The sequence below is a fragment of the Psittacula echo genome (genome assembly GCF_963264785.1).
Source record: "Psittacula echo genome assembly, chromosome: 5".
NCBI classification, from domain to species: domain Eukaryota; kingdom Metazoa; phylum Chordata; class Aves; order Psittaciformes; family Psittacidae; genus Psittacula; species Psittacula echo.
In genome coordinates this window covers 17,855,053-17,881,463 of record NC_137739.1, presented here as the reverse complement: position 1 = coordinate 17,881,463, position 26,411 = coordinate 17,855,053, and the positions used below count along the sequence as shown (strand labels likewise).

The 26,411-nt window shown below is 47.8% G+C and overlaps 1 protein-coding gene across 1 annotated transcript in view; it reads right to left on the bottom strand.

The window, feature by feature from the left end:
- Positions 1-26,411, bottom strand: part of LOC308221809 (syntaxin-binding protein 4-like) — a gene marked incomplete at both ends in the record, with an annotated part of 42,945 nt that overhangs the window by 1,860 nt on the left and 14,674 nt on the right. Inside the window, 17 exons of the mRNA XM_080619120.1 lie at positions 413-543; positions 1,410-1,459; positions 2,632-2,748; positions 3,041-3,229; positions 3,319-3,384; positions 3,946-4,038; positions 4,593-4,720; positions 5,807-5,903; positions 8,062-8,159; positions 11,068-11,140; positions 12,642-12,795; positions 13,505-13,611; positions 13,808-13,949; positions 16,899-17,019; positions 17,646-17,731; positions 24,511-24,585; positions 25,553-25,622. Of these exons, the coding sequence (XP_080475246.1) occupies positions 413-543; positions 1,410-1,459; positions 2,632-2,748; positions 3,041-3,229; positions 3,319-3,384; positions 3,946-4,038; positions 4,593-4,720; positions 5,807-5,903; positions 8,062-8,159; positions 11,068-11,140; positions 12,642-12,795; positions 13,505-13,611; positions 13,808-13,949; positions 16,899-17,019; positions 17,646-17,731; positions 24,511-24,585; positions 25,553-25,622 (1,797 nt within the window). The remainder of the gene's footprint in view (positions 1-412; positions 544-1,409; positions 1,460-2,631; positions 2,749-3,040; positions 3,230-3,318; positions 3,385-3,945; positions 4,039-4,592; positions 4,721-5,806; positions 5,904-8,061; positions 8,160-11,067; positions 11,141-12,641; positions 12,796-13,504; positions 13,612-13,807; positions 13,950-16,898; positions 17,020-17,645; positions 17,732-24,510; positions 24,586-25,552; positions 25,623-26,411) is intronic.

Below are 26,411 nucleotides of genomic sequence, written 5' to 3'. Positions count from 1 at the left end.
ACACCTGCCACAGATCTGATCTAGTGTGATGGTCCTACCTAGAGCAGAAGATTTGACTCCTGATCTCCAGCAGTTCCTTTCAAACAGCATTTCTATGGTTCGATGAAACCATCCCCCTGCCTGTTCAGTTTTTCCCCTGGATAAATGCCTTTCCTCTGGCCCTAGGCACAGATCACACCCTTTGCTTCCTTAGGCTTCGAGTCTGCATTTCGGATTCAAGGATGAGTCACATGGATGCAGGGAGGGCAATTACATCTCAGTTAGGAGGAGAGCATCAGGTACATGTATAGGAGGCTTAACTGGTATGGCAAAAAAATATGGTTATAGAAAGTGGTGGAAACTGTAAATAACTCAAAGAGATATCCTGGAGATTTGTTTGGATTCAGGTTTTTCCAGTAAATTCAGTGCTTACCATCCTGGCTGGAGAGGATTGGCGCTAGCAGTTCTGTAGCTTCTGATAGCAAAAGGTCAACAAGATCTGAAGATGGAAGAGATGTATCTGAAACTGCATCTGTTTTATCCTCTTCTGTTTCACTGTTGATTCTTATAAATATGGAAAGTGCCATCAATACATCTATCATAGATTGGTCATTGAACATCCTGGTCAGCCTCCCATGAAGGATATTCTATGTAAACTCTGTGTATTCAGGAGACGTTGCACCTGAATCACCCAATAGCACAGGAGACTCTCTTTTATACATACTTACATCTAAACATCATTGTGTTACAGACAGGTATCAAAGTATTTTTTAGAGTGTCTCAAACCCATTTTTCCTTCACTGTATTAGAAGTAACCATCTTGGAAACTTAAAAATGGTTTCCCATCAGTCTTCAAACTGACTTTCTTTTTAAAGGCCCAGGTCATTATCAATGGGACAGTGACCTTCAAATGGTTTACCCAGATGACAACACACCCAAGAGTTGTAATACATTTTGTTCCAAGTGACAGGAGATAGGTTTGGGTTGTACCTATCTGAACTTCTTTCCTGCAACCATGCTTGCAGTTGGGAGTCACACTAGCCGTTTGTCTACATTCTGTCAGTTACTGTAACTGCTAATAAAAATTAACATTGTCCTGAAGCCAAAACCTGGCTTACATTAGGAAAAGCAGATGGGTTAAAATTCAGCTTCTTTAAGGCAATCTGCTTAGGGCCTCTGGTAACAAGGGCAACTTAACTGGAGGAGTGTTTCATCTATTCACTCCCAAAAAAAGCCTGAGCAGAGGCCAGCCCCCACCAAGTGCCAATCCAGCAGCAGCCTCCAGATCATCTTTCTGCCAGGGTTTCACTTCCAAAGCGACAGTATGTTTAGAAACTCTGGGTAGGTTACGTGTGAATCACCTTCCCCTGAGAAAGGTCAGAAAACATATTTCACGTTGCTGTTCATGGTTCCCAGAAGCCATCTCCTACCTTTTCTCGTCTGGTAAATGACGGGCTGCGCTCAAGACCTTGTGAACGTTCTGCCATGCAACAAAAAAAAAAGAGAAAGAGAAAAAAAGGTTTCAAACTTGTAGGAATGAATAATTCTTGAGAACAAACCCCATGGGCTTTTCGTGGTGATCAAATTGAATATGAAAGTAATCAGCTTCTGCTTATTCATTGCCCTTGGAGCGAATATCTCAAGGCCTTTTGCAACTCAGGCAACATTCACAGCCTATGCAAATATACAGACGCATCTGAATTATGTATTTTAATACCAACACTGAAATATATGAAATGCAATATAAAAACACTCTTCCAAAGAACAATTTTGTGGGCTGTGTTTCAGTGAGTCTTCAGCATCATTGCCAGCAATCCCTGGGTTCTGGACTGTACCTGCGCGTGTGAGCTCTCATTACCATGCATGGTCGGTGAGCTCTAAAACACTGCTGAGGGATGTATAGAAAAGGAAGACATCTTGCTCCAGTGGTTGATGCTTGACCCTGGGGCCAAGTCAAATCCATTTCCAAAGTCCAGCCCCAAACCGCATGGGCACCAGCTGCAGTCCAGAGGCATCTTAATTCTTCGTTCTCTGAAGCACAGGACACAGCATCTACACTTCCTTTTGCTCCACTGTTTCCTATTGATTTCAAAAGCTCTTGGGACAGCCTACTAGTAGATGTAGCAAATATACTGAATAGTGCTTCCCATGCTGGCCAGATTACTAATTACACAAGCTTGTATTCCCAATACAGGTAGTGAAGTGGAAGAAGAGTCGATTAAAGAACTAAAGCAATTACGTGTGAGATTTTGCAGGAAATCTGGAGGGAAAAAACCACTGGAAGAACAAACCCACTTTGCAAGTTCACATTTGTTGTGTAGAGAAGCAACCATCAGTTATATAAAGGGAAGGTTAAAGAACATGATTTCAACAGCCTCAGCTGGAGCATTGTGGTGGGATGGGGTGAGCTGGGGATAGCAGAGCCACCAGGCAAAACCTGCACCACGGCGTGTACACAGCTCTTGGGTATATGGAGATATATGAGTTCATTTCCTAAATTCTCCTAACCAACAGACACTGCCTTTTTAGGATGAGATAGACAAAATAAATAACTATCTCTTGCTTATGGAGCAGGAAGCTATTTGGACTTGCAAAATCACCCCTAAGGTAAGAGGCCACAGTGATGCCACCAGCACCGGTTCAGCACTTCACCTGCACAAACAGGAGCAGTTTCCTATTGCAGATCTCCAGGCGCTTCCGTGAGACTTCTGATTTTCGTAACTGGCCGTCAGCCAGGGACAGCTGTCTTTTCAGCTCCAGGATGTCCTCCTGTGACCAAGAGGGAGAAGAGAAAGGTGGTGATGACACTTCAGCCTTGGCTTTTGGAAACACTGATTTATGTCATTTGCTACAGACAGAAAAGCACTATTCTTTTGGAACGGACAGTGGAAATGATACAGATTGTAACACAGAGCTAGAGACCATGTTGGCCTTGTGGTCATACGCAACAAATGATGTGTGTGCTATGTTCCTTTTCTCCTTTATAAATAGGAGGAGAACCTACGCAAGAAGGATCCAGGAGGGTTGTGGGTTTTTTTCCCAGGCTGAGGGGTTGCATTACCTGTATTTCAGAGACGTGTTTTGCTTTCTTCCCTGCCAACTGCATCTTCAGTTCTGCAATTTCAGCTTCCAGCAAGTGGATCACTTCCTCATAGTCCTGCTCTGCACTGTGAGCCTGTCTCTGCACAACCTCTGCCATCTGCAGCTTGCTGTGCAGCGTCCGGTTCTCAGAGAGGAACCCCAGTGCTTTCTGGAAGCAGTGAGAAGTCGTCATGAATACACCACGTGCTGCCAACCACCAAAACCACCCTAAGGCCCCCCATCAACTTCTTCACTAACCTGGTTCAGCCTCTGAAGCTCATCTTCCACCAACTTCTTGCTGTTCTCCATCTCTTTCAGGAGAGACTACAGAAAATATTTTCACTGTATTAGAAACAACAAGCAATAGGACTTTCCCAAAAGATGCCCTGGCCTTGTAGCCCCTATACTAATATTTTACTGCAGCAGTCATGTGCACTCTCCTCAACACAATGCTTTTTGGGCTGCGACATGCCTGCAGAGATCCACCTGGACACAGCCATGGTGCTTAACATCCATGCCAGCAACCTGCAGCTGGGTCAGGATTAGAGGATGTGCTTCTGTTATTCAAGGACTTGAGGTATTTGTGAGATGTTTGTGTCATTTTAAACACATTTACTCACTGCTAAAAAAAGTGACTGCATACTTTCAGTGCAAATCACTTTTGTTCCAAGTGATAGGAACAAATCAGTTTTCATTTGAGGTTGAGAGCGAGAAAGAGGCAGTTAAGGAGAGCTGAGGGTGAGTCTCCTTTGTAATGAGGAATGCACAGAATTTGAGGTAATGACTTCTTGAGAGGGTCGAGCTACACCATTACCCTCACATAAACTACAATGAGCTACAGCAGAAGGCACCAGCCAAGAAATTTGCTCAGAGGAGAGGCTCCACCTTTAGCCTTCGGACTTCTTGCCGCAGATCCATCATTTCCAGCTGCAGCTGCTCCAGCTCCTCATTGCCATTACAGCTGAGAGAGTCAAAGGTCTACAAGACAGAGAGACAGACATTACATACTGCTTATGCTTTACCAAAGGCATGGGGCTTTATGGCAGTCATATTGCTTTCCTTACCCAGAATAAGGATGAATCAGAATCACTTTGAAAAGGAGTCAGCAGTTTTATGCAACAGATCAAAAGGCAGATTAAAGAATTCAACTGTGGGGGATTTTTTGCACCCCACAGGATTTCACTCTCTGATCCCTGACATAGCAGGAATAGCTGTGCTACAGTGAGCTTTCATTTTGTGAAGCAGGTGAAATTAGCTGGTATTGATTGAGTATAGCTAATTTTCCTTCTGCATCCCTGCCAGGCTGCTTCCTTCATATCATCCCACATATATCATCATTTCCTTATTAAAAATTAGAAGTTTGAGGTCTTTTATAGCATTTCTTATAATCAAAAGGATCAATGCATACTTCTGCTTTCTCTTTATAGCTCTAGAACTGTGAGAAAATCGTAATTTAGCTTTTCCCATCTCAGAGTTTCATGGATTTCACAGGGAAGATTCACAAATTCAGTGTAGAAGCGCGCTGGACTGACCAGAGAGTGAAAAGCTGACGTATCCAGTAAACTGGCCACTTCGTGCTGCGTGAAGAGCATGGAGCTGGAATCCAGACCAGACACGTCCAGCTCCTCCTGCATCAGATCCCTTAGTGCTTGGAGAAGATCTGCAAGAAAGAACCAGTTTTTACCAGGCTAAAAGTAAAGTGCTAAAAGTGTGGTAGGAGAAAATGCCACCGATTGTGGGGATATCCACCGACTGCCAAAGTCTTCTCTAACACTCGTGGGTTCTTGGGCCATCCCATCAAGCTTAAGTTGTTGACATGCTTTACCAGACTCTTGTTTCTTATCTAATTGAAAAAGACTTAATCTTTTGAAGCCCCCAAACTCCAGATGTTTTCACAGCAGAGTTTTTATGTTGTGGTCCTCAGAGTTCTAATATTTTAAGCCAAACCCACATTTGTCTGACAAAAGACACCCTCCTGCCTGCTGGCATTTCTCTTGCTGCTTATTTAAACAACATAAAAAACCCCAACTCAATGTCTTCAGCACCTAGAAAAGGTATCACATTGTCAAGTCTGAAAATCCAGGTTCATTTTGCTTCCTGACAGGGAGGGAAGTAGAGCATGAGGGGCTGCATGATGGACTGGGTCCCAGCCCCTTCAGTCCTCACCCCTTGGGTTGCACCAGGGGCTGGAGCCATTCCACATGAGCAGCACCTTTACTGCCAGCACATTTGCCGAACACCCCTAATCATCCTTATTTCTATTGCCACCATCTACAAAGCCCTTAGCTCTTGGGAGAGGTGCGTGATTCCAGATGCCATGGCTCACTCAGCACAACAACATCCAGCCAAGATGCTCTGCCTGGTGGGGACAATGCTGAGGGCTTTGATGTTTTGTGGAAAAACTTCTAGGGAGCAGACACTGTGGGCCAGATCAGCTCCAGCACGTCACAGAAACCAGAGCAGGCTTCTGTCTTCTGCATGTCCCCTGGCCAGCTCTCACCAGGAAAGCTGGGGTTTAAGGGAAAGTGAGCTCTCGCCCCAGCTTTCTTTTATTCTGATTTTACATATGCTTCTGCCAAATGCCTTCTTTTGTATTAGTGACTTTTCTTAGCTGTTTTGAGGCTACATCAATATGTAGGCAGGGCTCTTACCTGCCACCCTTCAGCAGATACTTCTGTCCTTTCCTAGCAGCCAGAAAAGCTATGCAGAAATGAAAAGCCCATCACACACAGAGCTGTTTGCTCACCTCCATAGGCCACTGTCCCCTGCGAGTCTGTGGTCAAGCTTTGACGTAATTGCCTCTTCTTCTCCTCGGTCACATCCAGACCAAGATACTGCAGAACCTTGAGCAGAAACAAGGAGCCTTTAAAAAGAAAAATACTGGAAAAGCAACTCTTTGAAGGAAGTGCTGGGAAGACACTTGGTGCTGGGTTTCTGCTGGAAGTGTCTCTCAGGCAGCATCTCCCAAAGGAGCAGGCTTGGGCTAGATTTCCAGCCTCTCTCTTCCTACACGTGTACAGAAATGTCTGTTCCTGAAAGACAGGGATACATTCACATCCCTCCAAGAACATTTTATACAGACTGCAATCAAATTTGCAGCTATAACAGACTGTCAGGAACTTTATCAAAAGCTGGTAGAGCTGTAACAAGACTCAGCTGCCAAGAGCTCAGCCTCTGCTCTTTCTCTTACTGCCCAGGAATTGTGTTTGGGACAGAGAAGATAACAGCTATTCGCAGAGTATTTCCCGTGGCAACAGGAGACATTCAAACACTTTGCTTCTCCACTGCATCCTTTGCTCTCTCATTATGCCCGATGCTCTGTCTTTTACTGGTATTATCTGTTCAACCCCAGGGCACCACACAGAAGCAGATAAACCTGTGCAAACCCCACTTTGCTGGCAGCAGCAAGTAAAAGCTTTAAAAAGACAAAGTCAAGCTCAGCAGACTCTGGGAAAGAGCCAGAGTTAAACACTTGCCTGTCCCAGGCTGCACACACAGTTCCTGCACACATATGGCCTAGCACGGTCCCATGGGAAGGGGCTGGCGGTGAATCCTTGTGCATATTCCTATCACCAGCAAGCCCACGGGACCTGTCCCTGTTCATGGGCTGCCACCTGCCCACCTCCCCTGTGCGCAGTGGTGCTGCAGGGTGCTGGGATTTGGGGTGCTGATGTTGGTACCTGGCTTGGGCCACCCCAAAACCATCTCAGGTTGTGCTGGTGCATTGCTGTGCGTGTCTTGACCCTGCCATCACTGCCCACTCGTAACACTGGCTTTTAAAAGGGGAAGCCGAGAGTCCCCACTCCTCCCCCCAGAGAGGAGCTGCGTTTATACCCGTGACGAGCAGAGGTCGCTGCGAAAACGCAGTCCTAAATCCTGCTTTGGGAGAATAATGCGGGCTTAAAAGAGAAGCTCCTGGTTGTGAGCTGCCTTCCCGGGAGCAGTGGAAGGGCGAGCGCTACGGCTGCCGTCGGGTGGCAGCAGATGCTCGTGGCATCGGGTCCCCTTCACAGTCTCCGGGCCCTGCGCAAGGGCTCTTCAAATTCCGGCAGTACCCAGAGGGGGAAAAATGCACCCGAAAACCAGGGTAGGGGCATGGATGCCCCCCCAGGGACACTCTGCCCTTCACTGGGGTCTCGGTGAGCAATGGGCAGCTCCAATCCCTCCACTTTGATGGTGTCCATGGGATGGATTTTCTATACAGTGATGAAAAGAGCAGCGGTTCTGGTTGGATCCTCGGTGACATATCCCGTATTTCAGCCTTCCCTTGCCTACACTGGGCTGCCCGAGGTCACCCCAGCAGCGACAGCAGCAAGCTTGGAGGGCAGCTGCCTACACCTACAGCCCTGAGTCAAATGCGTTATGTCTAAGGGAGGTGCCACTGCCAGGAGGAGACTTCTGGAGCTCCCTGGAGCATTGGGAAGTTGCCAAGAGTAAACAAAGTGTGCTTAAATTCCCCTTCAGACACAGCTGGGATGCTTTAATACACCCTCTTCTCCCTTTTTACCTTCAGAGGCTGGACAATGGCTCTGCACCCCACATCACTATTGCTGTTTCCAGCACAGCCTGGTTGGTATCCCAAAGAGGTGAATGGGAATTAGACTGGAGCAGGCAGTTTGGTGGAGGATGATGTGTGTGTAGGTGAGAACACTGATCAAGTGCTATAGCTTTACTCGTTGCAAACAGGCAGGCTGGGGCTCTTCAACTATACCTATTCAGGTTTGCATTTTTTAGTCTCTCCAAAAAATAAGCAACACAGTGACCCCCCTGGCCTGGTTGTCACATGCCTGAGTGTGACATTGGTCCAAGAATCAAAGCTGAAAGGTCTAGATCAGTTCTTTCACACAATATCTATCCAAAGAGGCCATTCACCTTAAGCTTGTTGTGTTGGCAGCTGGAAGCAAGGAGGTATCACACCAGTGGATTATCTTCTGCATAGCATACCTTGGGAGAGGGTTGAGAGGAGATCTCACTTTGGGGAGAGAGGCCCATTCCACTTACCAGCTCCAGTTTCCCGTCCTTGAGCCGGATATGAGGATCCAGTGCTACTTTTGGTTTGATGCCTGAACCTGCTTTGTGATTAGATGCTGAAGCAGGTGCTGAAAAAGCAAGTATAAAGTTCATGAAGGAGTGGTTGGGTAGAGGAAAAAGGCACCTGCAAAGCACAGCTGAGAAGTCTTGCTGCATGAAATATAAAGTGTGTGCAGAAAGCCAAAAATCAAAGACCAGGATTTACTAAATCCAGTCCTGGAAGGCTGAGCTAGGGCACTGTTGAAAAGATGGTATACTGAGGCAAACCCTTGCTGAAACTGGGCTTCTGCAAGGTTTGAAATGGGACATTCCATCCACGGACCTAGGCATGAAAAAATAGCACTTTGAAAATGTCCAATCACAAATTTTTGTGGAGTTTGGAGTTATGGTGAAATTAAAAAAAACAACCAACAACCTGCCCGATTTTGCCTTCTTTGATTGATTAAACAGAACTGAAACGGAACATTGTATAAAAACATAGAATCCCAGACTGGTTTAGGTTGGAAGGGACTTTAAAGCTCATCCAGTTCCAACCCCCTGCCACGAGCAGGGACACCTTCCACTAGACCAGGTTGCTCCAAGCCCCATCCAACCTGGCCTTGAACACTGCCAGGGATGGGGCAGCCACAGCTTCTCTGGGCAACCTGTGCCAGTGCCTCAGCACCTTCACAGGGAAGAACTTCTGCCTAAGAGCTCATCTCAATCTCCCCTCTGTCAGGTTAAAGCCATTCCCCTTTGGAATTGCTTTGGAATTTGGCCCTTGTCCAAAGCCCCTCTCCAGCTTTCTTGTAGCTCCTTTAGGTATTGGAAGATAAAAGATTGGAAAACGCAGCCTTGGCTTTCACAACATCCATGGAAAAGGGAGTCAATGGATTTAAAGCAGGGCAGAAAAACACTGGTGCAAGACTTTTCCTTTCCCCAAGACTGCAGAAAGCCTTGCACCCTCAGTTGGGCAGGAAAGTGGTTTTGGGTAGAAGGAGCCACATGCTTTATGAGGCAGAGGCAGAGGGAGAAAGAGGCAGAAATGGCACCTGCTTTTGCTGGTGAAAAGCTGCCCTGAGATCATCATTACCAGCACTGCCTTCACAGCTGGAATGGTCCAGAGTGCAAGCCCTGCTGCCATGGCCTGCCAGTTGTGCTCCTCCCTCCCTGAAGAGAACTCCACCTTTCCCATTATGATTAACTATTGTCTATAAGGAAAACTGTGACATTCCCTGGGAAAAGGGCTGCAGAAGGCATTACCTGCTCCAGAGCTCCCAGACTCCAGAAGGGTGCAGCCCTGCTCACACTCTAGCTGTCAGCCCTGCTCGGTGACAAAATTCCTTCTCATGCCAGTAGCACGTGATGTGCTGAGGGAGCAATTTCTTTCACCTGCTTGGGATTCGGTTAACATCACAGGAAGCCCCGGATTGCCAATGAACACCTCTTCTCCTGAGCCCCTCCTGCCCATCAGGCAGGGACCAGGCATAAGGAGAAGGCAGCAAGAGGCAGGGGAGGTGCTGCACAAGTGTAATCCTCCTAATCCAGGTATTCATCCGCCCTGCTCACGCCAGCAGCTGGGAAGCAGCAAGAGGTAATAAATGGGCTTGCTAGAGCAGCCACCAACACTTTACTGTCCAGGTTCAAGGGCAGAGCTGTTACCCTTTGACGCATGGCTAATCAGGATTAGCTCCACGTGGCTTTCCTGCCAGCTCTGGATATGGAGATACCCAGGGCAGCCATCAGGCACAGAGAGAGCGGCAGTCACTGGCCCAAGCTCCAAGCCTGGCTACTGCTCTTTCAAAGCCAGTTGTTTGGTCTCATGGATGACAACACTGACACAAAGCCTCCTCAAAAACCTGTGTGTTATAAAATCCCCTGGCTAAGTCAGGAAGCGATCAGGTCATTGCTATTTGCTGGATTCTCTACATGACCCAGGGTTTACTCCCCATCCCTGGGACCTCTGGCTGTCAGTGGTGGCCACCTGAGAACCTACTTGAAATCAAGGCTGCAGGATGCTCGGGGCAGGGAGGACAGACCAAGGGCAGTCCCAGGGTCTTTGCAGTGAGCAGCATGGAAGCATGAAGCCTGCTGAGCTTGCCCAAGTTGAGACAGGCATCCCTGGGAGCAGAGCACTGATGCACACCCAAGCCAGCACTGTCTGCTCCCTGTCTCTCCTGCTAATCCCATGTGTAGACTAAACACAATTTACCTTGCAATCTTGCTCTCAGCCTTCCAGATGGGAATTACAACATGGCACAGGGATTGGCAAGCAGGGCCAGTGCCTTGGCAATGCATGGGGAAGGAAGGGCTGGCAAACTTGAATCATGAGAATGATGGTAGTACTTGCTAGGGATTCATTAGGGAAAGCCCGTCTTTTCTTTGTGTCAGGAGTAACCTTCGTATTATAGGAATATGGAGTATCTTATTGGAGGTCATCTCCCTTGACAGTGGACCATGGCAGTTATTGAGGTTTCCTCTGATTTCTATGAGACCTGTGAAGCTACATGATGATTTGAGTTCACCCCCTCTTGTTGACATCATAGACTGCATAATGCCCCGGGTCTCTGTGTACAGCACAACTCTCATTAGTTGACTTTTTAAAACTGTGTCCCAAAGGACCACCATTCCCAGCCTGCAAGGAGACCTGCTGCGTGCAGGTCTGACATGATCTTTGCACATGGCCAAAGACACTGCTGCAACTGAAACACAGGCTGGGAATGGGAGAAGTTGTTTCCTACGAATACCTGAGACCTCTTAGGCCTTAGTAGAGAATTTTGCTACCTATGGACAAACATTAACATAATTACTACCCATTAAGAAAGCCAAGCTGCCGCCTTCCCTCTCTCCCAGCAGGCTGAGGGTCATTATCACCGCTTTAGATTCCACTACAGCAGAATAAACACTGATGAGAATTAATTCCATCCTCCTCAACGCTGAGGAACCAAGGCTGTGCTTGTCACCTACACAAAAGAAACAGTTCAGCAGGGCTCTTACCTGACACAGTAAGCTCTGGCGGGCAAATGTCTGGTGACAAAGAAGGCACAGGAAAATGATTTTCATGTCTGTTCTAGAAAAACAAGAGAAAACAGCACGAACAGTTGCTAAGCAGAATCTGCTGCGATAAATAAAAGCAGAAGATAGATGTGTTTGAGAGAGAGGAACCCATCTGTCCTATAAAGAGCAAAAGCCCCACATATACATCTCTTGTGCAGATGGGCCAAACTGGAATTGTGACTGACAGCTGAGGGTGCATTTAACCTTGTATGGTTTTTCCATGGAAGTTCTCCCTCAAGCTCTGCATCCAACCTACCAGTGAGGTCCTGAGTCTGACCACAGTCAGTTTATCATTTGCCCCAAAACACATAGTTATCACAGTGAGCATGGCAGGAAGCTGAGCCCAATGCAGAGCCTTTCTTAAGTAGCCAAGTCATGGCTGGAAAAATAGTCAGAGGGTAGGATATGCTGAGCACCACCGAGACAGAGCATCCACAGATGCATCATAAGATGCACAGAACATCATAGATGCTGAGAGGAGCACAGGACGAGTGCTGAGGACATACAGGCAGATAGTAAGGGTGCCGGAGCACACTTTCCATAGTGTGGAAGCCCAGATCTCATTAAAAGTTCCATCTTTCAGCAGCAAAAGGAGGAAAGGAGCAATTGAATTCCAGCTGGCAGTGTAATTTCATATAGGTGCACAACTTTACACAAGCGCAACCTTCTGCCAGTGAAGGAGCTAACTACATCACCCAGCTACACAAACGTGGGCTAAGGCTGACTTTCATGAGCATGTCTCCAGCCTGTTACACCCAAAGGCAGTATGAGTATGACATTCCTGCCAGTCTGTGCCTCCATAGGATCTGGAAAGAGAGATGGTTTATGAATGATGCTTGTATGGAGGGAACACCCTGATGGCCTTTGCTAACGGAAGCTTATGTGAAAGAGGGCAGAAGAGACACCTGGAATAGCATCAGTCCAGGAGAGGGGTGACAAATGCATAGCCACGCACAGCTCGAATACTTGGTTCTGCAAACACAAATACAGAGCAGGGGTTCATGGGAAGAATTAGCCTGGTTTATCATTAGACTAGTGAAGAACAGAACTGAGCTGCTTAGGAATGCTGCAGATTCATCCTCATCAGAGGAGAATAAGGAGTGTTTCCTGCCTTTGGGTAGGAAGTTGTTCCTGCCTTTGCGTAGGAGACTAGATCAAACCGACTCCAGAGATCCCTTCCAGCTCTATGACTGGTGTTGGATGAGATGCAGGTTCCTATCCACAGAAGGGGTTTGTGTTTTTAAAACCTGAGACTTCTGAAGCAGGTCTGAATGCAGGCTCTGGAGATGAAACTCCTTTCATTACCTCCACAGATGTCTCAAATTCAAGACAGAAGAAACAATATTTCAGATTTAAAATACCTGGCTGTAAACCAGGGCTACATACATAAGCATTACAGACTTCCCACCATCTGGAAGGACTGCCATGGAGTCCCTAAAGAAGAGTTTTCTGATCAAAGAAAGATCACAGACTGATGTCTGTAAGATAAGTCTTAAAGATGAACATCAACCTACCTCTGGGGACCTCACATGGACCTTCAGCCTGCAGGAACTCAAACCATTTCCCACAGCCTTTGGAGATGGCAATGGGATGTTGTTATGAACTGACAGTCCAGGATGTAACCGTCCCCTTCCAGGAATAAAGGCCACTTCTGTGCTTCCTTCATGTCTTAAACAAACAACAAGTACAGAACATTTTAACAACAAGAAAAGACAAAGCACAAGTTTGCAGAACTTCCATGCCTGTGGTAATTTCTCCAAGATAATCTCACTTAAGCCTGCGTAGCCTGCACCAGTGTAGCTGGATCTTCACTCACTGTGTTGCTTGTTTGAGCTTCAGTTCTGTTGCAGAACTCTGCTGGGCAGTGATAGGGTATATTCATGAGGACAAGAACATTGGGAAGATGTGGATTACACTTCAGGAAGATCCATGCACTCAAAATTTCCTCATATGACCACCTAGCAGGACCATGGAATACCAGATGGGTTTGGGTTGAAAAGGACTTTAAAGCTCATCCAGTTCCAACCCCCTGCCACGGGCAGGGACACCTTCCACTAGACCAGGTTGCTCTAAGCCCTGTCCAACCTGGCCTTGAACACTGCCAGGGATGGGGCAGCCACAGCTTCTCTGGGCAACCTGTGCCAGTGCCTCAGCACCCTCACAGGGAAGAACTTCTGCCTAAGAGCTCATCTCAGTCTCCCCTCTGTCAGGTTAAAGCCATTCCCCCTTGTCCTGTTCCTACAGGCCCTTGTGAAGGGTTGAAGCATCAATTAAGGGTAACAAGCCTCATGCTTCTTAAAGCCAAACATTGGTATAAAATGAAGAGTTTCTGCCCAAGACCCAACAGCACCATGATGATGACAGGAAATATGCTCACCTTAATTTGGCTTTTGCAATTGTTTTTCTGGCCTCTTCATATGTGCTGCCCACCAAAGAATCTTTATTGATAGCGATCAGTTGGTCACCAGGTCGGAGACGACCATCCTAAACAAAGAGGGAGAAAGTCACAGCATTGGGAAGGAATGTCTCTCTGCCCAAAGCCTTCTCCTGCAACGCAAATCATCATTAGTCCATGCAACACATTATTCGTCTATTTGTAGAAAAACTGCTTCAGAACAGCTACAGCCTCTAGGAGAGGCCCCTGTTTGCAAAGTCACCAAGGGTCTCCACGCTACCTTACCTTGTAACAGTCACCATCTGGCAGAAGCTCTTGAACATAAATCATGGGGCCATCAGGCCTGTTGGACCCACCACTGATCGTCAGCCCTAAGCCCGAGGAGTTTGCTATAGAAATGCTCTGGATTCCTGATTCAGTGGAGTAGCTGCAAGGGAAAGATGTTAGCAGGTGATTCCAGGTGATCTGGTTTATTTTCCCATGTCACTGAACAAACTGCCTGCGATTCTTTCCATGCATGAGCCTTCTAACTTCTCCCAACTTTTCCTACCTCTGAATCATTTCTTCCAACCAACCATGGGAAGAGGAGGTGAGGACTCCCATTTCTCAGCAGACATTGTGCAGCTTTATGAAGATGACTGGTACGCATAATCCCAAATGCTGGGGAATACTTGTTTGTATTTAGCAAATAAAGAGAGAAGAAACTAAAGTTTTAACACGAATATATTTGGCAGCCTGGGGTTTTATAGGCAAAAGGATACAAAGGATCAATGTGGTTATTGTCTGAATCCAGCTAAATCACCAGATGCCAATTTACAGATGGGCCAGCTATTAACCAGCCCTTAGCAAAGGTTAAATTGAAGCTCAGGATACACTATGTCTTACCTGTGGTTTAGACTCAAAATCTCAGAAGATGCCTTAAGAAATGAGCCCTTAAGCATCTTTACAGCAAATACCCACCTCCTGTGATTGACTTTGTTGGCAGTGGTAGAGATGACTTGCCCCGTCACAGATGTGCTGCAGATGGAGCACCAATGTTGAATCCTACCCTCCAAGAGCTGCCTGCTAGACAGGACCCAACCAGCCACCAAGAGCAGGCCACATCAGGCAGCTCTGTGCCAGGAGGGAGGTTTAGGGGTTGCAGTGAGTGTTTGTGGGAGCAGAATTTTCACAGACCAGACATGCACTGATGGACAGCATTGCAACAGGGAGGTTTTGGGGAAGGATTTGGTGGGATCAGCAAGCCTTTTCCTCCTCATGGGCTGGGGGCAGCTGGCTTTTCTCTCTCTCAGTTTATTTCCATAGCAGGCACTCACCAAACAGGCTGCAGTTTCTGGTCCTCCCTGTGTTATCTGATAACTTGAGACACAACGATAGCTACTGATGTGCATCCCATGCCTCACAGTGACACCAGTGCATCACCGCCCCATGCTCACAGCAATGCCGTCCCCAGTGGTCAGACACCCTAGTGACAGAGCACCCCCAGACTGGCAGTGGGCCCCTGGCAAAGGCTTTGATGGGGAAAGGGACTGTATTCATGCAGCATGCAGCTTAGTCTGATGAAAAAACATTGCTCTAAGAAATATTTTAGGAAAACAATACCACAAAATTTAGCCTAAACCCCTTCTTTAAAATCAAAGTATCAGATACTATCTCGGGCAAGACTGAATCATATCTGAGTCCTGTTGCTCCATGGGGTGATGGGACTTCAGATGACACCATGATGGGAGGCCACAGCCTGGGAACAACCTGTGGTGAGTAGAAGGAATGGCAGCCACATGCATGAAGAGACCCATGGCCAACATGACGTCTCTGTGGCTGACCTTGCTCAGCAGCTATCAGTGGTCTGGGATTTCAAATGGCTCTTGCTGCTCCCAGGAGAATACCAATGGGGGACTGGCAGTGCCATGGAGACGAGCAGAACAGCAGCTGAGTGAGGAGGCCACCAAACCAGATCCACTCCAGCCTATATCACAGCCTGGAGTGGGTTAACAGCAGAGCAAGGATGTCTCACTTGTCCAAACCAGCTGCCAAGCAGATGAGCTGGTCTCTCCTGTGTAAGGGTCTCTCACTTCACGCAAACAGCTTAAACCTCTGGTGCCAAATATTTGTCCTCTGCAAATCCCTAATAAGCTGGTATTTAGCAAGAGGATTTACTGGTTCTGCAGTGAGGGCTGATTCTCTTTACTAGCAACTTGGCCTGTTTATGCTGGCAAAAGAAGGGAAGCTGCAAACGCTGGGGACGACTGGTCCCAATTCCACAACTGTTAACAGCCTTCGAGCTGTCCCTCTTGAGGAGGGCAACCCCAAGCATTCGGAGGTGAGACAAACAAGCTCTGCTTGTCCCAACCTCTGACCCTGTGAAATATGAAAGGGACAGATGACCACATGAAAACACATGCTCCAGGAGATGCTCTGCAGACAAAAGGATGCAGTGTCTGTAGGCAGCCACTGTTGACACCAAAACAAAGGGTGTCAGAGCATTTGCATCAAGAGGGCAGCGCTGGTGCTTTTGTTGCATGATGTCAACGTGCTGGAAGCAGGGCAATAGAAAACAAGCTCCTAAAACACCTTCTGAAGGCACCACTGGCCTCACAGAAACACTCAAACACAGGAAGCTTTGAGCTGAGAAATACTCTGCTCACAACATGGTCGATAAAGGTGCTGTGCAGGATCCCCTCAGTGGGCTGTAAGTTACAGCTTCCCCCTGGGTGTCAGAGGAGAGGAAGGGGAGCAGTTGCATGGTTAACCATATTGCAGCCATATTGACTGCCTCAACAGGGAAGATTTCAGTTCTTGGGCACAGGCTTCCCAGGGGGAGCCAAGATGCCACCGCAACAAGGACTTCTAGAAGATGCTGTAGTCTCCTTGCCATTGTGGTGATACGATCACATAGAGGGCATAAGGATGGACAAAGCAGTTCTTCAAGCACTGAGATTATTTACTGGATCTACCTCTAAGACAGTGTCAGCTCTGGGGAGACCTTAGAGCAGCTTTCCAGTGCATAAAGGGGCTACAAGAAACCTGGAGAGGGGCTTTGGACAAGGGCCTGTAGGGACAGGCCAAGGGGGAATGGCTTTAACCTGACAGAGGGGAGATTGAGATGAGCTCTTAGGCAGAAGTTCTTCCCTGTGAGGGTGCTGAGGCGCTGGCACAAGTTGCCCGGAGAAGCTGTGGCTGCCCCATCCCTGGCAGTGTTCAAGGCCAGGTTGGACGGGGCTTGGAGCAACCTGGTCTAGTGGAAGGTGTCCCTGCCCGTGGCAGGGGGTTGGAACTGGATGAGCCTTAAGATCTCTTCCATTCTTATGATTCTATGATCTTCATGACTGACCAAGGGACAGGTTTGCAGGGCCTGCCCTGTGTGACCCATACATACTGTGCGTTCAGGGGATGTGCCGGGTTCCCGATGAAAGGGCCATGGGAATTGGCAGGGCTCAGCAGCAGTGGGCTCTGGGAGCGCGAGGAGGAGCCCGAGGATGTGCTTTCCAGGTACCGACCTGAACAGCAAAGCCAGAGTCAGTGCAGGGAACACAAATACTCCAGGATCACCCTCCTTCCATACTCCAGCAGTGAGAGCTGACACCATTTTCCCAGCCTTTTGGGATAAATCACATGATATTTGAAGACCTCAGTTTATTGCTCATGGAGAAGAAACTTGGAGCTGCCTCAGCACAATTCCAGTTGGGCCTGTCACCCCTCTGCCAGCCCTACGTATAAGGGAAGGATGCTGAGCCAGAGGGATGGCTTCTTTCCCTATGCACACATGATTTGATGCCCTGGCATCTTGCTTGGGTTGACCTCATTTATCTCACTGAACATTTCCCTTTTGCAAATGAAAACATAATAATTATTGAATGAATGATTGCTGAAATGCCTTGAAATCCATAGCAGAAAGCTACACCTGCAGAGGCGGGTGCTGATGGGTTAACCTGCCCAGCACATCAATTAAGCAGAGCGTGGGGATCTGGCAAGCAGTTACAGGACTTCTCTTCCTCCAACCTCCACCCAAACACCTACACAAATCCAATCACCGCTCCTGCAATATAATACTGGACAAAGGAAAACTGTCTCAGCAGCAAGAGGGGCTTTTGGTTTCCCCCCAAAGGCATCCTGAGCTACTCACTACTGCCGTGCAGGATCGGTGAGCTCCGTGCTGAGCCTGTGTTGCTCTGGGAGCCGAACTTCTCCAGCAGCTCAGAGAACTCTCTCCTGCAAAGAAAACCAGGGCATAGTTAGCTGCTGCTCAAAACTATTCTGCACCTGATTATACCACAACAGTGCCTCTGATGGCAGCAGCTTACTGCCAAGTCTGTAGGGCTAGTGCCTGCCAGCCGTGGGAAGCAGACAGAGCTTCCTCATGTGTAAGGGCAACCCACCTGGTTTCAGGAGTTTGTGCAAGGCTTGAGGCCAATAATCAATCCCATGGTAGTGCATGTTCCTGAGATGAGCTGGAGCTTTGGGGTGCTCCTTCCCTGCTCTGGGAAGCATTCAGGGCAAACTTGGGCAAGAGGAGCTGGGAAGGGACATATGGACAAGCACTGGTGTGGGGGACTGTTCTTCCTGAGGGAGGCCTGATGAGCACAGGAACCCTGCCTTGCACTCCAGCCCTGCACCCACCACATGGAGCCTCCCAGGAATCAGCTGGAATAATTTCACCCCCAAGTGTAAGGCTCCAAAGTTTTGTTAACAAACCGCACAAATCACACAGGCTGCCAGAAGGAGCTGTAACTATGCAAACATAAACCGAAAATGCTTGGCCTGTTGCTGACTCCTTCTAGAATAGTTAAGTGTAGATTATTCTGGTTTTAATTCTCCTTTCCTAGACAGAAAGCAAATCCTTCTAGCTCTTGCTATGGTAAAGGTGGAAGATGGCTTCTGGAGCACATGCAAAAGAAGCATCCCACTACTCTGAATCCATCCATGGCGATGTCCTTCGTGAACTTCTTAGGCTAAACTCCCGGAGTGTAATTCCTTAACAAAGACCTGTATGCATAAAGTGTACAGTAAGTGTGCAGGTATCAAGATCAGAAGGGCTTGTCAGGAAATTCAAGAACAGGAAAGAATAGCAGCCCACAGTTATCATGATCCCTTTGTCTTGAGGTAAGCCACCCCTGCTTCCCGCATTACGTCCCTGCAATGTAACCTCATCCACATCATCCCTGGAAGGATGGCTCAGTGCCCAAGTGCCTTCATTAATGCTTTTCTTCCAGGTTGAGTTTGACCACCATATAGCTACTCAAGCATGTTGAGCCCCTGATGAGCTGCAACTACCTGTGCACAACAGTGAACTGCTTCTTGACCTTCCTTTTGTCAAATGTAACATGCTGAGTTTTTAAAGCCCATTAAGAACCCCCATAAACCATGTTTACAATCTCCTGCATCATTTCTGTAACCCTTCTTTGAGGTGCTGTGAGCCTCTCACATCCTTTGGGATGAGGAGGCATGGAAAGGGGGTGCCATGCTCAAGCATCAGCCTGCTGTGCCCATCTCTGCCATGGTGGCTTTTCACTGCCAGGAGCAGTGAAACTTGCCCCTCTGCAACTGTGTGGTCATCTCCCTTCATAACCCAGCACTACCTGACTGATCCAACCTTTTGGCAGAGAGGAGTCTCAAGGCTGACTCATTTCTTACATGTGTCATTACACAAGCAGCCGCGCAATAGGAAAGGACCCTGAAAGTGTTTCTGTAGCCACATTAGATGTCTGCTTTGAAGGCATGAGGGAATCCCCATGGGAAGGTGCCTTCTTGATGCTATAGCCACAGGAAAAACCTGGTTATGAGTGAATAGCTCTCAGACTTGACAGTCAGACAAGCTCAAGACATAAATCTGTAGTAAGCCAGCCACAGCAAAGTTTCCTCAGTGAGGAGACTCTTCTTACACACAAGCAGACGTTGTGTCATCTGCGTACTTTACCGGGACAGAAGTTACATATTATTGGCTAGATTAGAGTCAACAATATTAAATGATGAATGAATCATCAGCTCCTTAGGTTCCTGCTGGAAGTGCTCTCAGTAATTTCCATCTTCCCATTAACAACCAGCTCATTAAACAAACTTCAAAGACCAGTGCCTGCCTTATCTAATATTGCCATCAAATCTATGCCTTATTTATTCCATTTAATGCTAATTTCAAATCCAAATGTCACACAATACACAGTGGAATGCCTTGGTGAATCCCAGTACTTTGCATCAACACTGTTGCATTTATCAACATTTATCAACATTTAACAACATGGACTTAAAGACAGACAACTGCTTTGTTCAGAAACCCCACCTTCCACAAACCTGTTTTAACCGGGAGTTTCATGGCATCAGACACTGAGAAAGTGGACAGGCTACTTAGGTCCTGTAGCAGCAGGACAGCGGTTTGCTGGTCTGTGATTCCCTAGATTAAGCCTTGGATAGGTCTTACCTCAGCAGAGTTTTCCCAACTTTCCAGTAAAGCCTTTGTATTCCTACGGGTGATTCACACTCCCATTTCACTGGTAACACATACAGGGATGGCCTTGTCCCTCCCTGACCTATTGCAATGGCAGGTCTAACATGCTGAAAACTAACGTATTATTTCCAGTAGTTACCAAGCCACGAGCAGCCAGGTTTTTGTTCTGGGCTGGATGTTTCTGTGGTCATCTATTGTTACATTTTCCTCAGATCATAATTCACCTGAGCACAGAACAGGTTATGAACTTAAAACAATGGCTGGAAAACTCTTAGTCAATGCAAATGCAACTAGTCAGGCAGCTCTTTAAATCTTACTAAACAATGCAGCCCCAATCACTGATCCAGGCCGTCAACCTCTGTTATAAGCAAGGGCAGGTATGACCTGAGCACTCTTTGTTGTTGTTTATTTCATATAGTTAAGTCTATCCACAAAGGACTATTTATTGTTATTTGCTCAGAGCCTGAACTACTTGCTCCCAGCCCAGGGTTGCTGTCAAGCCCAGGTCCAGCCCAGCCATTCGCTGTAGGGTCGAAGTGACTAAATGCTGCATCATGTAGCTCTGTCCCAGCTCCTGCTTTGTTGGTCAATACTGGCAGCCCGAGTTCCAGCAAGGACATAAACACATGACTATCCTGAAGTACACGCTTCTCCCAGCAGCAAGCAGCACACTTTCTGGAGTCAGTCTCCCAAGAATTAATTTTGTGCTGTATTTGAAGGAATTTGTGAGCGGGCAGATGATGGCCAAACGCTGCTGCTGAATGAAGTACACTGAAGGAATGCCAACAGGGCTTGCTTTGTACTCCTCAACGCCAGAAGATGTCTTTAATATTTAAAATCTGACCCTTAATAAAACATTCTAAATTGTCAGATGCCTGGAGGGCTAAAATGGCCAGCTTTATTTAAGAAAAATCAAACCATGGGGTTGCATTAGGTGGAAAGCTCATTTTAACAATTGCTTCTCCAGGTCTTTTCCATTTGAGGTCGGGAGGATCCCTGTAACAGAGCTCGTACCCGTGGCATGGAGCGGGATAATGGGGTTTGCCAGCAGCAACCAGCTGTAGGCCGACTTTGCTACAGATTAAGCAATGGCAGATCAATCTTCCTACAGGACATTTTTGGTTTATCTCATAATACCTTTTTGTCCTGCCCTTTTGTTCTTGGGGGAGCAAAGGGTGAATCCTATATCAAAGGCTGTGTGAGAGCAGAGCATCTGGAAACCTCTGCTCTACACCACAGCTGGGGGAGAAAGAGGAGGCTGTGACACCAGATAAATTAATAGCTTGTCTCAAAAAACCCAAAGCCTGCAGGGCAGTGGGAGCCGTGAACCCGAAGCACCACAAAAGCAAGTTTTCCCACACAGCAGCTGCAGCATTTCCACTGTTGTCCAGTTGGGATGATGCTCTGGAGCAGCAGCTCTGGCACAGAGCCCAAGTCCTGGCTGCACAGGGCAGCACATCACTCTGCTGCTGGGCTTTACTTTTCCATTTATGCTATGGAAGCAGTGACACGCACCGGTGCATCCCAGCTTCTGGGTAGATAGATACATGGCTTTCCCCAAAGGGCAGCTGATGACCCCGGGACACCCCAGGCTTGCTGGAGCTGGCCCAGCTCCTATCCAGTTTAGCACCAGATGAACAGCCCATGGGCTGAGCTGCCACTCTCACATGCAGGACTCACAGGAAAAATGGGAAAACCTGGCATTCACACCAAGTTAGATGAGGCTCGAAGCAACCTGGTCTAGTGGAAGGTGTCCCTGCCCATGGCAGGGGCTTGGAACTGGATGAGCTTTGAGGTCCATTCCAACCCAAACCATTCTATGAGTCTGTGAACCCCAGCAACAGCCTCTCTGCTGATTCCTGGATATTGGAGAAAAGCAGACTGCTTTCCTTTTCCTTCCTGCTTGTTGAGCAAGCCCTGTTAATGCAACAGCCCGTTTCCCCTGAAATGACAGTGCATGTCATGTGGAGATGCAATGTATTTAGCGTTTTATCATGCAAGTACTACGAGGTGCATTGCAAACTGGCTTTCTCACACTGATAAACCTGAAAGACCAGGATGATATCTGTGCAATGCACCGGAACAAGGAACTATTGCGACTTTCAGGCTGAGAAAGAATAAACAATAATTACATGTATGCAATAGAATTATCCTCATCAGCTAAAGATGAGCACAGAGAAAAATCACATCCAACCATTCTCCAAACGCAGCGTGTCCAGCTTGAAATCTGAATTTTCTGCTTTAAGCCCTAGCATTACAGCTGCTCTCTGCAGCATGGCTGATGCGACAGGCTGAAAACATGCATCTTATACACGTCAAGACTGAGTTCCATTAAAAGCACAGGTAATTTGGGCCTATAATTAACTCCAGGGATAAATAATAGTGTTTCTGAGTCAAATTCACCCAAGGGCAACCACAACAAAATGCTGCTCAGCTGAGTCACTGAGAAAACTGGCAGGCGAGTTGGACTGTCTTCCAAACCCAGAGCTATTGCGTTTCCTCCTCCAGCGTGCCTTGTGTGCTCAGAGTTTATGAAGACAACCTGCATACATGTATCTGTGAATACACTGAGTTACACTCCTCCCTGCGTCTTCCTTCAGCTTTCATGCCTTCACAAGCCACGCTGCTGGGCAGTGAGAAGGTGCAAGGCTGCCCTCCTCTCATGGGGGTTCATGGTGCAGCATCTCCGTGAGTATCACCTCCAGAGATGACAGTCCCTGGGAAGTCAGTCCCAACCCAAAGAGCTGTCTCCTCTCAAGAACAGACTTAAAAGATACTAGGGCACCAATAAAGACAAAACTAAGGGGAAAAGAAAGTAGAAAGCAGAAAAATCCTTTCCCCATTTCCAGAGCCCTTAATCCTGGAACTATGTATTTGTGTATTAAACAGTTTGCAAGATGATTATGTAAGTGGAATCTCTGCAAATCTTGAAACAAAATAAATAACTAACTGAAGTGATTATTCCCCACTCTCCCGCTGGCTAACCTTTTGCAGATTTAACAGATAACCAACAGCAAATGGAGGCCAAATAAATTGTTTTGTTGCCCTTTGAGTGTCCCTCAGTGGGTTTTGGAACTGCTCCTTCACAGGGCGCTTGGGACTGCCAGCTGATGCAGCAAGGAGCTAGAGCTGCTGATAAAGCCAAGGGCTTTAAGAAATATCTGCTGCAATTTAAGATACAGGAGGCACATTGAGATACCTGAAAACTTGGGTGAAGGCAGAAAACCTGCTTTGGGGGCTCTGGCTGAGAAATGCTGTTGGTGGGTGCAGGGAGGTGCTTAGCTGCAGCAACCCATCCCTCCTGCTGGGGACCAGCTCTGGAAACAGCCATGCAGAGGGGACAGCGTGTTATGCCCACTGCTGCTTACCCACAAAGGCAAGTGCAGGGACCGCAGGGGTGCAGCAGTGCATCCTGTGCATCCTTCCTCCAAAGAAGTCTGGCTGTGTGACCTGCTCACTTCACCCAGTGCTTCCTCAGCAGCTGCTGAACCACTTGCATTTAATATAACCATTTGAGGTGCTATTTTCACTGGAAGAGCTTAGGTAATAGTGTCATTAATAGCAAATAATTCTTCCATCAGTGTATTGCTGTGTCAAAATGAGTCTCATCCCTGTCATTACAGCGCTCTCACTGCCCTGCCAAGGCAGTAACGCTCCACAGCTGCTGATGGATAAGGAATGAAACCATCACCTCTGATTCTAACGGGATGTGGGAACATTGAGCAAACTCCTCTGTAATCTCCAGCCACCCACATGCAGTGCAAAGCCTCAGTGCCACCAGCCCATGACCGCTCTGCCCAGACCCACTCTCATTTTGGTGGCTCCTGGTGAACCTCAAGTGTCCAGACATGTGCTTCTATGCAAGGGAGAGGATGCCCCAGCACATCGTGCCAGATCTCCCAGGGGATGCAGGCAAAGACCCCACTAATCCCATACTTTGGTTTCCACAACCCTGCCCTCTCTCGTTGTTCCACACAGCTTAAATCCAGCCAAGACAAAACTGAGTTCTTCTCCTTTCGAATCCTCCAAGCCTCTCTAGAGAAAGCAAGGTTTACCAGGGAGCAGCAGGGGGAGAGTTGTAAGGGAGAAACTGCTTGTTCTCCTTGAGAAGGAGGAATCCTAAAAGGAAGGAAGACCTTAACTCAATGTATCTAACTCAAAAGGAAAGGGAAGATCCTGCTGCCCCTGTGCATGCTCATCCAAAGGTCTGTGCAGGATGTGACAGGCCACAGGGAGCTGAAGGAGCCCATATGCCCCTTCAGCCAAGGCTGGAGCTGCCCCGGTCCTCCTGCAGAAACCTGCTGGATGCCGGGATGCCCAACAGACCTGGCACAGTCTGGGCTGGAGCCAAGTTTGCAGCTGGGAGCCACCATCTTTGCTTCCTCCCCATTACAGCTCCAGTGCATTCCCACCAGTGTACAGTTATCAAAGACCCTTGGCCACCTCTGTCTTCACCATGGGCTTTCAGCCTGGTTAGCTCAAAGGCAGCCCAGCTCCGGTGCCCACAGATGCCGTGATCCCCAGTCCCAGCGCAGATAACACCTCTTACCTGGCATCGTCATCACGGGCTATAAGAAGGCGCATGTGGCTGGTGGCTGATGCTGTCCTCAGGATGTCCACAGCCCTGCAAGACAAGGATGGCCCCATGTCAATGCCAGCTCGCAGCAGTGCTCCACCACTCACCCAGCCACCTACCAAAGCTCATGGCAAACTGGGCAGAGACCCGTGGCCTGGGCACCAACCCATCACCAAACAAGTGACCTTTTTTGTCTGGATGTTTGTGGAACACCCCCATTCCCTGCCCTGTACAGGGCAGTCAAGTCGCAGCCTGATTTTCCCACTTCTGCAATAAATGAGAAGTCCTCAATAACAAAGGAGACCCAGAAGATGCACATGGCGGTGGGCAAACACCTCCCAGCACATCTCCTTCCTTGGGAAGTTTCCATCTCAGGGATGGCTGCTTTCTGGTTCAAAATACATGTGTCCCCATGGGAATCAGGGCAGTGTGCTGGGACACACACTGCAGAGATGTCCTCAGGGACCTCCTTCACCAAATGCAGCCGCTCTGGGGGTTTGGGAGCAGGAGAGGCTCCTCATGCTGCTTCCCAAGCATCCATCCAGCAGGAATGGAGGGCAGCCAGCATGCTAACACCATGATTAATGAAAAGAGGTGCCCCAAAAGTGCAGCACTCCTCTGGATCAGGTAAGTATTTCCTTGCCAGGGAGCTGAGGGGCTGGATTGCAGCTCCCAGGGGGAATCCCCGCACAGAGCAGTGCTCCTGCTTAGGCTCTGGCTAATCTCCTGTGCTGGGAGCTGTGGGACTTGCTGGGAAGCTGCAGCAGGTGGAGTGGGGGTGCCAGGAGCTGTATTTTGGGGGATGCCGGAATACCTCACAAGCACACTTTGAGTTCCTTCATCTATTTTTATAGATGAGTGTCTGATAATTCCCAAGCTGGCTCTTAGGGACAGCGCGGGCTGTGTTGGAGTGCAGACAAAACAGTGTCCTTGTGTCCTCAACCTGCAGACTGAGCCACTTCCCAGAATTATACAAAAGCAACAGGAATGCACAATTTCCATCCGGATATGGTACCTCTCACTTGTAACCCCAATTAGGGACTCTCCATTGACCTCCAGGATCTGGTCTCCTGGCTGCAGGCGCCCTGGAAAAGAAAACTAATGGGTAGAAACTGCAGAAAGTACAGCTTGAAGGGACTGGGAGAGGTTGGGCAGTTCCTCCCTTTGCCCAGAGACAGGATGAAATATGCATAGCTTGTGCCTGAGATGGTCATCCAACCTGTTTTTCAAGATGCCCAGAGATGAAGTTTCTGCAACCTCCCTGACCAGCTCATGCCAGTGTTGCAGCACTTCCTCAGCTGGGGGAAGTTACGAAAGTCAGTACCCAAAAAACACAATAAAGCTTTTACTTTGTGCAGTTTGAGGCCAGGTAGAAAACCACAAGTGACATTTCCACCTGTTCTCCATTTAATTTTCTTTATTAGGTGGAAAAATGATGTTGTAACATTTGGGGGGAAAAAAATCCAAAACAAAACATCTTTTTGGCTTAAGTTACAAAAGGTGAACCCTGCAGAGCCCTGCCTAACACCTGCTCATCTGAAGTTACTCAGAATGGAATCAGCGCCCCAGAGCAGAGCTAAATTTGCAGAAGGATCTCAGGTCATTTTGGAGCTTGCAGCAGTGAGTGGCATGTGGGAAGGGACAGGCAGCAAAGTGAAGTTGTGTGTGTGGCAGAGCTGGATCATGCTTTAAAGACATGAAGCAATCATGCATACGCTGAGAAGCCAAGGCAAGGCTGTTGGTGGATGTTACAGTGACTGCCACACTAAACAAATGCCTCCACTGCTAGAAAATCTGGAGGAAGCACCTGAAATGTTTAATCAGACAACGCATAAAACAAATACACTGGATTTGGGCTTTTCTCAGACTTTGCA